Here is a 14145-nt window from a genome sequence, read left to right as displayed (position 1 = left end):
AATTCTGTATCAAGTAAGTCAATGCTGTGTTCTGCATGAATGGCTTTTTTTGGCTGGTCTTGTTCCAAGTGTGAAGATGGCTATTTAAGACATCTGCAATGCATTACCCTGCAGTATGGAACAGGCTGCAAAGCTCAGACCCCACTAATGACAACTCTGGTTCTTTCCTGCCTTAATGTGTCATGCCTTTTGCTCATCTTTTCCTTACAAAGAGAGAGATGTTCTCTAAAGCCCCTGTGTGAGCTAAAGCTGAGCAGGGCGCCTTGAAAACAGGGGGAAATTGCACTTAGCAGGGTTTTGAAGTGTTAAGCCTAAAAGGCAACACCAGTGAGGTTTAGATGGGCTGCCATGGTACCATTACTGGCAAATCGTTCTTCCCTCACCTCATACTCGCCCATCTGTGCCATCTCCCGTGATTAAGTCAGATCTTACCTGCCTCTTCCTTGGGCCCTCAAGTCAGCCTAAGCAAGAGCTGTCAGCTGTGTGTCACTGCCCAGAAACACCAGTGCAAAGGCAGGTTTCCATCCCCATCCCACGAGCTGAGCATCCGGCCCTGTCCACCCCGCCATACTCTTCACCTGCAGCCTCTCCCCCACGTGTCCCTGAGGGAGAGGATGGGTGAAGAAACAGGTACCTCATTGCACAGTAACAACTCCTTGGATTGATGTTTTCTGATGGTAACTGACGTTCGAGTTCAGCTCCTTTTGCTTTTAATCAGAAGGTAATTTACTGCAAAGGAAGGAAGTGCATTGATTCCTGCCTCTGGTGGGAGCATTGGTTATTTACCTGGAGCACTGAAGAGTGTGTGGTGGGGACCTCTCGTACAGTGTGGCTGGAGGGGGGAACTGGAGGATTTGGGCACTTGGATGGGTATTTTAATCCCTATTTCTAACCTAACTCACAAGCGTGTGGATACTGAGCAAGCAAATGGTCTGCTGGCAAGGTGGATTTGCAGGAATGAATGGTTTCATAGGGAGAGTTTGAGGGGTTCAATAAGGAGAGGGTTCCTATCAATTGATTGATGACTGAGGAATTGCCCAGCCGTGGATTATGGCCACATCTGACTTGGTTTAAGCAGAAAAGTCCCACTCACCGTTCATCAAGATGGGCTCTAATAGATACCATGATTCAGTCTCAGCTCCTGTCTTCAAGGAACTGGTACTCCCATTCTCTTGGTGCCTATGAGGGCCCCACAGTGATTAATGAGCTGAAGGCAGTGCTGCTCTGGGGGTTATGCCCTTGCCTTGGGCTTCCTGTTTCTGTGCCCGCCCGCAGCAGGGACTGATGCCAGGGGGTCTCTGCCGCCCCTTCCCAGGCCCTTGTGCACGTCACGGCCTGAGAGCCCCTATGGAATGACATAAATATTTGCAGTGGTATCCCAGGGACACTCCTGCTCTCCTCCGACAGCAGGAACGGACTGGGCTGGGGTTTGCTTCCCGTGGGATCTGGTGCGGCGCAGCTGAGACAGGCTCCATGGGGCTGGGAAAATCTCTACGTGATGTCCTACATCGGGGACATAAATAATCAAATCTGCTTCTGGTTTAACCCCTGGGGGGGGGGGAGAAGGGTACAGAGAACAGCGAGGGGTTCCTGCGTTTAGCAGCAATGGCAGGTGCTGGGCTCCGACCTGCGGTTCCAAATGGGATGTCCCCTGGGTAATGCTGGTTCCTGCAGGGAATGGTTAGGGCAGGCTCTGGGGGAAGAGCCACGTTTGCTGCAGCAGGATAAGGGGAGGTATCACGGAAAGCATGCCAAGCACTGTGCACCCATCTCTCTGCAGCAAGCATCTGCATCCTGCGTGCATCGCCCCGAGAAGGGGCCGAGAGCCTGAGGCCACGTGGGTAAGCACAGCCATCAGGTCTGTAGGTGAGGGATGATGCTGGCTGCTTTTGGACCGTGGCAGTGACTGATGGCAAGTGGCTGAACCTCTCTGGGGTTCTGTGTCCCCAAGGCTCCAGAATCAATCCTCCCTGTCTGCGTGCGTAGGAGGAAGGCGAGAGCCATCATCCACTGAATACATTGACTTCAGCAGATGTTAGCGCTTGGCACCTCCAACCTCTCTTCCCATTTGCAGTCCAGTCAAGTGCAGCACCTTGGGTGTTTTCCTGTCTCTGCTGTTCCACAGCAGCTATAATGATTAACCATTTCCAGGGGAATGAATGACTCTTCTGGAGCTGCTGCTTTGCTTTGTAACTCCCTGTGTCTATCAGAAGGCTACAGATGCATTTGTCGTTAAAAGGATGGTCCGGTGACCCTCCAAAGAATGAACAGTGGTATCTAAATAGCTTTCCTGGTAGTGACTTTGTTTACAGCACTGAGTGGTTCCAATGTAGCTGGCTGAGGATCCTGCTCTGTGTGTCAGGAGCATGTGTTGGTGCTCAAAAGCCTCCTCCAAAGTCACGCTTTTACTGTGCACATCCCAACTGAGGCTGCAATCAGTGGCGTTAAGCATCGCAGCGCGGGGCGATGCAGCTACTGGGTGCAAAGCAGCATGCAGGTTCCCCAGGGTGTTTTGACTGCTGCTCCTTTTGTGCTCTGCTGTTCTGGGTACCCTCCAGTAGCTCTCACCAAAGAGATTTCTACTCTGTCTCTGCAATTTCCCTTTATCTTACCCGTTCCCCTCCAGGTCATCCATCACCTCGTGTTTTATTGCCGCTTTTAATTGCTTCTCTGAAGTCCAAGTGTAATATTACTCCAGGATCCTTTCGAATAACTTCCTGAGTTGCCGTGATCCCATTCATCTCGTGCTTCTGGCTCTCTTGATAAGCCCTATTGTACATTGCTTTTCATTTTGGTGTGTCAACACTGAATCTAATGCGTCGCTCTTTGGCCTCTCGTCAAAGCGGATGCTGAGCGCCGCGGCTGAGCTGCAGAATGGGTTTCCATTTCTTGTTTTGTTTCTACAAATGTCCTTTCTCCGTGTTCTGCTCCTGCTGCAGCTTCCCCAGCTCCTCATTTGGGCTCGTTCAAGGCAGGGTTTCATTGCTGGGGGCCTTGGTAGTCAGTGGTTGCCAGAGGTGAGCACTCAGTGCCGTGTTGGAGTGACCAATGTAGATGTCTTCAGCCATGGGTTGCCCAGGTTTATGCTGTCCAGGGCTGGTTTGGTTCTTATAAGAGCTGAACAAGAGCAAACTCTTTACTGAGAGCAAAAGAACTGACCTTGCTGGTGCTCAGTCTCTTGCTGGTTCATCTTAGGGAGATCAGCATCAACTCCCATCTCTGCAACCAGCGTGCGATGGCTAGATGCGGTGATCTTGTGCATTCATAGTTTGGGCCATATAGGGGAGAGGGTTTGCACCATTGATAGGTAGAGGATTTGGGGGTTTTTGAGCCATGGAGTTAATGCATGTGCCCGTGGCTGAATATTGGGTTAATTTGAGCAAAGCCAGTCGCTCCTTTTGGACCAAGGAGTTAATGGAGACCGGCTGCAGTCAGCACGGTGAAGAGCAGTGGGTCAGGCAGTTCCCCTGAGCTGGAGATCCTGGTTATCACCCCTGGGTGCACCTCCTGCCAAGGCGTCCTCAGGCTGAGGCCAACTTCAGAGTCTGCATTGAGGTTTTTATGCTGCTGTCAACCAAGGGCTCCTCCAAGTGTTAATTACACCACGCTTGGAGGCAGAGCTGATGCTGAGAGCCCTGGCACTGAGTACCTGCCATCTGCTAAGGGACACCTTCAGCCACTGCACTTCAGGCTTCTCCAATAAGGTGGGGAAGACCAAAAGTGCTGCTGAAGTTACGTGCTAATTGCAGCCACAACCTGCAGTTAGGCTCATGTAAAAGCACTTCCAGGCTCGGGGATGTCATTCCAGTCTCTGCATACCTGGCCTGGTCGCCGCAGGCTTGGGTGCAGGGCTTGGAATTGCACCGGGTGGTTTGGTTGCTGGGTCTGGGCTTTGCCAGGAAATGGGATGGGTTTTCCTCTTCTCAGTTCTTGCAAGGCCTCCAAAATGCTCCTTTCAGTACAAAAGGGCTGGTGCTGGATGGGAAGGTTTACTTTCTGATAGGCTTCTACCAACATGTGATTTATAGCTTAATAGAAGAGCGGTCCTTCTGCTCCTCTCTTTGCCTTTTATTTGTGCTGCTTTAGGCAGCTGCTTTTACCTATACCTTTCTTTCAGAGGGAGTTGTTGATGGTATAAGCCTATATCCTAGCAAACCATAGGGAATGGAGTAGGATTTCCAGTATGAACATTCCTTAGCCAAACATGTGGAGCTGCTTGCTTGGTTTGCATTGTTTCTGTGCAGCACCTATGTCCATTTCCATTTCTGTGTGTCTTTTACCCTATTCTCAGTAGAATTTCCCACAAACCACTTCCTAGTGTTTGGGATAGCTTTATATGAAAACATCCCTCTGTTAGGTGAGTTGAAATAAGGTAGAACCTGATTTGATGCTGGCCTTTGTCTGTCTGTTGAGTTCCTGTGGACCTACAGCTCTCCTTGTAAAATACAACCCTGCAGAACAGGAAGGAGAGCTTTATCCAAGGTGGAGATGCTCTTCTCCTGGCAAAGAGCCCCCAGGAAAGGGAGCCAGCTCTACATGTTCATTTGAGAGCTCTGCAAGGGTTTTGCTGGCTGTTCCCAGGTCCATGACCCAAATCCTGCACCCCATAGACCTGGCTCCACCACCGAGTGCCCTTCTGCAGTGGGAAATCAGGAGCTGGTTTGGTTTTGCTGCCTTTTCAAGCCTCCTTCTGCTACATGGATGGCTGGAGAAGGGATGTAAGCAGAGCTTGGGAAGGGCTCTGCAGGGAGCTCACTGCTGGAGCCGTGCTGAGAGAGGGGTCACCAAGCCCAAATGTGCATTTCCCATGCCAAAGAAATGTGTTTTTCCTGCAAGAAGCCAAATGCTGCCTCTCACAGGAGAGCCCTTCATCCCCTTCCAGGACCAGCTGGTGGCCTCTTGGCCATCTCATAAAGCCAGTTGATTCGGGAGCACATCCTCCCATTACTCCCATTGCGGAGTCTCTGGTGCCAGTGAGTGCTTGGCCCTAACCTTGAGCAGGATGAGGCATGGGAAGGCGTTTGGCCTCATACCTGGGGAAAGTCAGGAAAGATCAAGTGGATGAGCTCAGTTATAGTGGCTGCTGCTGGGAATGACCTCATCCTTGTTAAAACGGCCTTTACTGAGTTTGGTCCATTTCTCCTCCAATTTGAATGAAAATGACCTTCTTTTCAGAAGAGTTTTGGCACCAGTGTGTCGGGTGGTCAAATGGACCCCTTTAAAGCCCTACTGTTACACTGTTTGGGTTTTGTTTTCTTCTGTGTGGGCAAGATACATCACTTACACCCAGCCTGCCCGTATCTGCTTGCCTTCGGGCATCATCCACCTCATCGCTCATTCCCCACACACTGGGATCTCCTCCCAGAGGAGACCGAAGTGATGGAGAGGGAATTGCAGTGTCCTTATGAGGATGTTTTGAGCTCTTCCCTGTAGCACAGTGAGGACTTTTTTCCATGGGCATTCTCATGCCTTGCCCAAGGAACTCAATGAGCAACCAACAAGAGGAGTTTGGTGGTGGGGTTGTAGATAGGAGCAACCCCTGAACCTCCTGCAGTGGGACCATCACACACCAACGTAAGCACTGGGTGCTGCCATGTTTTGGCCTTCAAAGCAGTGGATTTAAAGCCTTTCCTACCTCCTCAACTCCTCCTCTCACAGGAAGAGGAGACTTTGCTGGAGAAACTCCATTAGGGCTTCAAAAGGGAAGCCTGGCAGTGACTTGCTGGGGCTGGCTGCAGCGCAGATGTCTGCATGCAACAATAGGCTGCAGTTCAGCCCCGTGCTTTGAAAGCAAGGAGGAGGGAGGGGAGAAAGAAAGAAGAAAGGAAAGTAAAAAGGAGAAGCAGAAAGCCATGAGATGACTTCAGCTCTGCGTGACTGCAGCAAAGGGAGGGCATCCTCAGTTCGGTTCCTGTTAAAGGCTGGGGAGCAGGACGCTGTTCTGGTGCCAGCGGTGGGGGAAAGGTGTTTTGGGGCTGCTGCAGGTCTTGGGGGGGCAGAGCTTTATCCCAGCTGCTGCATTGACCTGGGCTGGGGCGGGGGTTTGACTGCTCTGTGTTCATGGTGATGGATGTGGCTTTCACCAAGTGATTGCTTGAGATGCATCCCTGTGCCTTCTCCTGCCACCTTCCTAGGAGGTATCCAAAGGTCCCTGTGCCCATCAGCTTTGGCACGTGTTAGAGATGATCCAATGTGTATGGGGGCAATGCACAGTGCTAACATTTCCTCTTCCTTTTGTTGTCTAAGTCTATCCCTCCATCAGCATGGCTTAGTGGGGAGTTGGAACTAGCTGGTCTTAAGATCTTTTCCAACCCTAACTATTCTATGATCTGTCCTAGGGCTTCCTAGAGCATCTCTTCCTATTTTATGTCTTTAGCTGTGTAGTGACTCTGTTTACCACTGTGAGCATACTTTTTTCCCCTCTCAACTGTTGTTTTTTGCTTAGTAGCCCAAACTGTCCTCCTATTGTCTTAGTTCATCACCCAAGCTAAACCAGGAGGGGGATTCAGAAAGAAATCTATGATTCTCAGTGTTTTCTGGGTATGAAACAGGATGCTTTAAGCATCATCATCCGCTGAACTGTATGGAGAGCAAACATCTCAGCTGAGGGGGCTCCACACCAAGTGGGGAATGGTGCTTCCAGGATGAGTGCAGTGGCCTGTGGCTGCAGTGGTTTGTGCATGGACAGAGCTTCTTGTGCCTCAGAGCAACGACCCCAGATCCTGCAGCATCCAGAAAGAGACGCTGCGAGTTTGAGAAGGCTTTAAAACAAACAGAAAAGGAGAGGGGTGGAAATAGATTTTTGAAAGTCAAAATCATGATTTCAGAGGGCAAACAGGGGGCTTCCTGCAGACATTGATTCTGCGTGACAGAAACGTGGGGCTGTGGAATACCGCAAGATAAAACCTGTCGCTTCCTCCCACCCCAGACAATGGCTGATTGCTCTTATTTGGGTCAATCCCCTGCCGTGCTGCAGCAGGGGTTCCCCACCAGGGCTCCTGAATCATTAACGTTGGCCTATTTTATGGGATGCTTGGCCACTGTGCGACACCCTTAGGGCTGTGCACAGCACCAGGGATCCCGCTGCTGCAGGAGGAGCGGGTGATTCGTTTCTTAATGAAAACAAATTAATTTGCAATAACAACTTTATCACAAGGCTCTCCTATGGGCTGCATCCTCCCCGAGCTCTCTGCCTGCTGCTTTTGCTTTGTGGATGTAAGACTTAAACCTCCTCGCGTCGCCACGTTGGGATGCGGGGGGGAAGGCGGTGATGCCGTGGTTGTTTATCCCCATCAGAACCACGGTCCTGTTCTTTCCATGTCTGCTTTCCCATGGTGTCATCCCTCTGCTTCTAATTACCTCCCCTCTCCCCTGGCAGAGCGGTGAGGAACGCGTCCAAGGATCGTTCCTTTGTGGTTCAAGGTGGTGCGCAGATGCTGGTGATGCTTCACCACCAGGCTCTGTCGTGGGGTGCTGATAGATGCTGAACGCTTTCGCTCCTGCACTGCAGGGGAGACCATCAGCGAGGATAAAACAGGTCCCCGTGCAGAAAGCAGGGGGTGAATCTGGCTCTTTGCCTTTACCAGCTCTTGCTTATCCCTAGGATGTAACTGATTCCCATTTCAAGCGCTGTTGCTCCATCCCTTCATCCAGAGCGCTCTCTCTGGGGCTGGAGCCAGGGTGAGGACCAGCATGTGCTTGGGGACATAGAGGGCTCAGCTTATGCTGCCTTTTGTTTTCCATCGACCAAGGTCCCGTTGGGCTGTGGGTCACAGATGGGGTATGTGCCACGAAGCCCTCTCCCAGCTGGAATCTGTTAAGGGATTAAAAAATCTCATGAATCCTGGCAGCGAGCAGCCCTCTCCTTCTCCAGAGGGCTGGAAGCAGGCAAACACGGAGGAGGAACAACGGGGAAAGGGGCCCTTTGCGGGGCAGAGCCTCTGCTCTCAGCTTTCTCCTCATCCCTCCTCCATCCCACACCCAGCATCGGGGCTGGTGGCAGGGAATTGCACTGAGGCTCTGCCAACGTGGAGCAGAAGTAGGCTCGCTTGAGTAGAAGCCCCAAAACTGCTTCTCTGAGCTAATGCTTGTACCCCATGGGCTTGCTCTGTCTTGCTGCGAGCCAGGGTGCTGCATAAATGTGCAGCTAAACAGCTAAGATGACTGGAAAGGAAAGAGGGTGCCCTATAGCTGCCTTGCTCCTTGTAGGGAGGCTTTGCCCCCCCGTTTGTGTGATGCTCAGAACAGTTTTGCTGCAGGCGTGACACAGGAGCAGGATCCCATGTGCAGGGTCATGGCACCAAGAGCTTTTGCTTCCATGTATGTTTCCAGATGTGCAGGTGATGGATCTGTGGGGAGCTCAGCTGAGGGCTCGTTGCCCGCTTCTTACCAGCACATATCAGGTGCCTGTGGATGTAATGCTAAGAGAAAGGGCATATCCGAGCTCTGTGGGAAAGCTGAGCTCTCAGTGTGGTCCCTCCCATCTCCCCAACCCTGGGATGCTCTGGAGTTTTCCTCCCCAAGCTTGGAATCCAGAGTAACAAACACGTATTTCACACATGCGTATTGTGAATGTGATGCTAGGAGGGACCAGGCCTTCCTTGGCATCACTGGGGATGCCTTCCATAGAGAAGGATCCTTATGTGTTATTTCAGGAATGATCGCTGCTGCCATTTGGGTCTGGTTTAAGACAATCATAGAATCATGGAAGAGTTAGGATTGGAAAGGACATTAAGATCATCTAGTTCCAATGAGCTGTGTCAGGGCAGTGAGGTTAAACCTTTAGCAACACAAGTGGATTGGGCTGGCTTTTAAGCTGACTCGGTTTTCAAACAAGCTCTTTGGCTCCATCCCATCAAGTTTGCATCATCTTCAATCACTTCTTGGTAGATCTGGATCATAAACAGCAAAAGAAGCCTTTGTTTAGACCATAAGATGAGGCTTTGGCACCCCATCAGCTACACCTCTGTTCTGAGCACATGTTTGGGCAATCCAGGGCAGCTTCCCTACCCCTGGGGTCCGGCCTGGAATTGCAGGGAGGTAAAACTTGGGTTCTTGGCAGCAGAGAGGTTTGTGTCTCGCCCATGGGCAGGTGAGGTGCAGTGATGGAAATGAGATGTGCAGGAGCAAGGAGCCTCGCACCAAAATAGCATCTTATGAAGCCTCTGAAATGGGCTGTTAATTTATCCCAGTGCTGAAGTGGGGCATTTGTCTACAGGTCAGGGTGGAGAAGACCATTCTTTTGTGGCTGGCTTATTCCCTCGCACTGTACCAAGACCAGAAGGAGTTCTGTTCTCTCAGTCGTGTTTTAAAACCCCAAAATAGAAGCAGCCCAGTACTTGCAGTGCTTGTGAGTCGAGCTTGCTTGTGAAGTATAAAGGGATGAAAGAGCGGCCTGATAGGGATGACTGTGTGAAGGCTGTGAGATAAGGGTTAAAATACGCTTTATCCTGCTCCAGCATCTTTCCTTGGAGCTCTCGATGTGCTCCCTTTTCAAAAGGAGTTTTTCCACACGATGCAGTGAAGGTGTTGTTGGCAGAGAGCATGGTTAAAGGGAGCAGCCTATGCTGTTGCCTCCCGAAATGGTTTAACTGAAGCATGGCTGCAATGTGCTTCCAGGCCTTCCAGTGGCAAACATGCAATGAACCCTCCTCTTTCATTATGTTTCTGTGTTCATTTCATAGGCTGAGCCTCCCAGGGTTCCCCCATCCCAACCTGGAGCAATAGATATTCCTTGCCACAGGGTCGCCAGTGGGAGGGGGGGATTTTGGCATGCCTGAGGTTTAGCATAGGCTGACATCCCACTGAAATCTATGGGATTCAAATCCTTGTTGCAAGTGAAGCGTGGTGATAAATGAGGTGTTGAAAAGTATGGGTTTAAATGTGCTCTTAAACCCGTATTTCCTGGGAATCAGGAGGTACGGCTGTCAAATGCTTTCTATGATGCGAAGCTGGATATGATGTATCCAGCTTGTGCTCACACGGTGTTTTCCATACACCCTGTCCTGCTGGTATCCATGTGTCTGGAGTTTCTACCTGAGCTGCTGAGTTCATCCATCACTGTGTGCCTGATGGAGGCGAGTGAGCATTGATGCTGTCACTTCGCTGCCAGTTAGCACGGATGGAGCTGGGCAAGCATCACCCCTGCACTAAATCAGCTTTTAATTCACGGTAATCTCTGTGGAGGCACCTGGGAATAAACTACCTGATTTCTGCCAAGGCTTTGTGTGTTACAGAGGAGGTGGAAGAGAGGAGATAAAGACCATGAGTCCTACGCTGAGATTTGTGCTCCGGCCATCTGCGGATGTGCCCTTTCTGCCCCGCTTTTGTGCTGCTTGGTTCCTGTCCCCTGTGTCAACCCGATGTCATTGTTTCCCTGCACACCCAGAGGTGATTTGTCAACAGCCCCACTGCTCCTCACTTCATCCACTCTTTATGATGCCTTCAGCTGGCCCTGCTCTGCAGACTTGGAGGCGAGGTGGGAGAATGTGCTGTGTAAATCAGGCTGCTTGGGGAGGATGTGAAAGCAGCAGCAACCGGTGTCCGGCAGAGAGGATGCAGCATCTTCCTCAGCATCCCTACCCTGAGCAACCAGGGGGTGTGAAGGGCAGCAGCAGGGCTTATTTTAGGGCTTCTTATTTGGTTTCTTTGTCTTCTTTAAGGTGGTTCATGATACAGCAGGTAGATAAAGCCACAAATAGTCACATCTTGATGCTTGTTATCACTACTGCCCTTTAGGTAAGGTTAATCTCTGCTTGTGACTTTTCAGAGAGTCAGACAAGCAGAGCAAGAGGGGTGGTTTCCATTATTGGATGTCATATCAGGCATTAGGATATTAAAGATCTTGAAGCATGATTGAACAGTCCAGAGAGTGGTATTTGATTGGGGTTTGGTTTTAGGAACCAAAATCTCTAGAATCAAATGCTTGCATACACTGAGAGTTTTCCAGGTCCCTCTCCTTTGGGGTGATTTGGTAAATTTTAATCAGAATTGAGGAGAGTTCACCAAAATCCCTGTTTTCCTTGAAGCTTTTATGTTTTGAGAGTTTCTGTTCCCAAGATCTCCATTAGCTCCTAAAGCCTCTTAGTGTTTGCTCTTCCGTAAAGCAGTTTTGAGGGCTATGGATGGGTAGTTTGATTTACTCACTCAATCTCCGCACACCTTCAGTGCTGAAAGCTAGCAGGTAGTGTCAAATGGTAACGGGGCTGCTCTGCATGGCCTGCAGGGACAAGCCTGCCTTGTGGATCCCCTGAAGGGACCTCATCATCCTTAAGCAGGCAGGACTCGTGCACCCGTGTGTTCATTCCGCAGCAGTATCCAGAGGGGTGCAGGGTGGGTTGAAATGCCCCATCCTTGAAGCATCTTAGCAATCAATGGGGATTCTTTCCCCCCTTCTCTTCTTATTTCAGTGTGGTTCCTTATGGCCTGCCAGCTCCTAGCAGGGAGCGCTCTGGGGTCAGAGCATCCTGTGGGTGCGATGCTAACGCTCCAGGCACCTTACCTGGTGTCCTCCCTTGTCTTTGCAGGAGGGGGACTCCCTTGGGGCCATGGAGAAGCTTTGCCGGCAGCTCACCTACCACCTCAGCCCCCACTCGCAGTGGAGACGCCAAGGCATCATGAAGAGGAAGCCTCAGTCCTGGTGAGTCCCCCCTCCATGTGTTACCAGGTTGTTTCCTGCTCACCCAGAGGTGTTTTCCTCCTTTTCCATTGCCCTTTCCCTGCTGCATCCCAGTTGCAGAGGAGAGCAGCGTCATCATGCCTGGGAAGCAGGAATGGGCTGGAAAACCTGGAGCATCCAGCCTCCAAACATCCCCATGGTGGGCATGGGAGAGCAGGAGAGAGGCTGCTCCAAGATACCCTAAGTAGCTTGTATTTCATGTGCAGGCACGTGTTATTCTGCACATTGTGGCTTGCAACGTGTTTGCATGAAAGGAGCTGGGTGAAAATAGGGAGTAAAGGATCCCAGTCCTCTCCTCGCCTGCAAAGCCTCAGCTCCAACCTCCTGGATCCATGGAGCTGTGGAACCTGTGGCTGAGGCTGACAGGAACGGAAAGAGCTCCTTGTTTGCTGTGGTGTTATGCATTATATTTGTTATTTTCATGGAGGGAAGTGAGAAATCCAAAAGGAGCCACAATCTGGCAGAGTCAGGAGTTGTATCCAGGTGCTGGCTCATGGACCCGAGAGGGGTTTGCTTCCTGTTGTAGCAGATGCTATTTGTAGCCATAGTGGGAAGTAATCGAGTGAAAAAACAGTCTGGAAAGAGAAGAGCAGGGGAGAAAAATGAGGGAATAAAGGATTATATGGCCAAATAGGATTAGGACCATATTGCCTGGAGATCTGGCTCAGCACACTTGCACCCTGTTGTCCTCAGAGACCTGATGGCGGAGACACATCTCTTTTTCCTTAGCAATGGTAAGGGTATTTTTGTGGTGTTTTAAGGTGTATTAGTGACTAAAGCTTGCTCTGGTGGCAGAGGGTCGGAGCTGGATGAGCTTTAAGGTCCCTTCCAACCCAAACCAGCCTGGGATTCTATGAGCTCTGTTGGGGCTGTACAGCCCGAAAGACAAGCAGTGATTTGTGCCGCTCTGTCTTTAATTACCAGTCCCTGGCCTTAATTATCAGCTTGGAGCTTTAATGCCAGCACATCCGTATGGCAGGGATTTGCCAGGCTTTATCTTACAAGCCTGCTGTGTAGCACTTGCCTTCCCTTGGAAAAGCTGGGAAACAGCTGAGGTTTTCCATGGTTTTAATAGCAGGGGCTGAGGTTTCAGCCCGAAATGAGCCCTGACCACACAGCAGCGACCGTGGGGCTGTCAACCCGCGGCGCTGGCTCTGCTCCAGCCAGGGTTTGTAGGATGGGATTTGCCTGGGTTTCTGGTTTAGGTGCTTGTTGGGGAGGAACAAATCCACCATGAAGAAGGGAAGCGCTCACAGCTACGAGCCAGGGCTCAGAGGGAGGCAGGAGATGAACCCCTCCCGAGTCCTCAGTTATCTCCAGTCTCGTCACTGTTTCCCCATGCATGGTGTGTTGTCAGGTTGCTTCCTGCTCACCCAGAGGTGTTTTCCTCCTTGTCCATTGCCCTTTCCCTGCTGCATCCCAAGTGCAGAGGAGAGCAGCATAATCGTGCCTGGGAAGCAGGAATGGGCTGGAAAACCTGAAGCATCCCTCCTCCAACCATCCCCATGGTGGGCATGGGAGAGTTGATGCCAACCTTTTGCTGCAAGTTGGAGTCAACCTTGGGTTTGGGTGGAAACTGGCTTAAATTCACAGCTGTGATAACAAGCCTTTGGCTATAGTACAAGCAGAGCTCGGGGGTCTCTGGTGGTGTTTTAAATCAGGGATTATTATAGGGAAAGGGTTGGAAAATGGACTGTGATGTGCATGCTGTTGTGTTGCAGTAGTGCTTTAATAGTGATTGGCTTACCCAAAGCACATCAATCAGCCCATGAGTTGTCTGTGCAGGGATGGACACTGGGGCTGCCCGTGCACCTGGGTTTGGGAAGGAATTGGGGCTTAAGTATCCCTGTGATCAGGAGCTGATGGGGAGTGCATTTGTAGGAATGGATATGCTTGTGCAATGCTGATCTCTCTTTGATTAAAAGGCTTTCCAAGTTGTGGGATCAAAGGGCTTTAGTGGGATGTTTCTCTTCTTGCTCAGGGCTGGTGAAGGGATGGTAACTTCTGGGTATCTTGTACTGCCACCTCCTCCGATGCCCACAGTTAATGGGTTAGCATCCCTTCCTCACGACATGCCTGCTGGCATTTCCCTTGGGCAGCACGGGATGTAGCCACCAGCAGTGGGGTGGATCAATGGCTCCATCTCCCTTGGACCAGCCCACCCTGGGACCCCGGCTGTGAAGGGGAGCCCCGCACATGGGCACAGCTCAGCCCTGAGCAAAGCCAAGGAGCTGTAATGAGCCTGAACAGACACGTGGGCCAACGCTCACAAGGGAAAATGGCTTTTCTTCATGCCACGACTGCCGTGTTCATTACAGGTGCTAACGGGAAGGGGAGCAGCTGCAGGAGGAGGATGGGGACAGAGGGCTGGAGCTGGCTTTGCAGTTGGTGATGCTACATCCAGGCAGCGTAGGCAGAAGGGGGGAGGCTGGTGCTTTCCCTTTCCACCTCACCCCAGGCATGTGTTC

General features: G+C 51.1%; 1 protein-coding gene across 2 annotated transcripts in view; it reads left to right on the top strand.

Moving 5' to 3' along the window:
* LRRC75A (leucine rich repeat containing 75A) overlaps positions 1-14145 on the top strand; it is a 70789-nt gene that overhangs the window by 40752 nt on the left and 15892 nt on the right. For both annotated transcript variants that reach the window (XM_057399498.1, XM_057399497.1), the window contains exon 3: positions 11526-11638. In XM_057399498.1, the coding sequence (XP_057255481.1) occupies positions 11526-11638 (113 nt within the window). The remainder of the gene's footprint in view (positions 1-11525; positions 11639-14145) is intronic.

Source organism: Pezoporus wallicus, unplaced genomic scaffold, assembly GCF_028554395.1.
Source record: "Pezoporus wallicus isolate ANWC-B61680 ecotype Strahan unplaced genomic scaffold, APGP_CSIRO_Pwel_v1 contig_8143, whole genome shotgun sequence".
Taxonomy (NCBI): domain Eukaryota; kingdom Metazoa; phylum Chordata; class Aves; order Psittaciformes; family Psittacidae; genus Pezoporus; species Pezoporus wallicus.
Note: the sequence above shows the minus strand (reverse complement) of the source record. Positions and strands in the feature narration are given on the sequence as shown.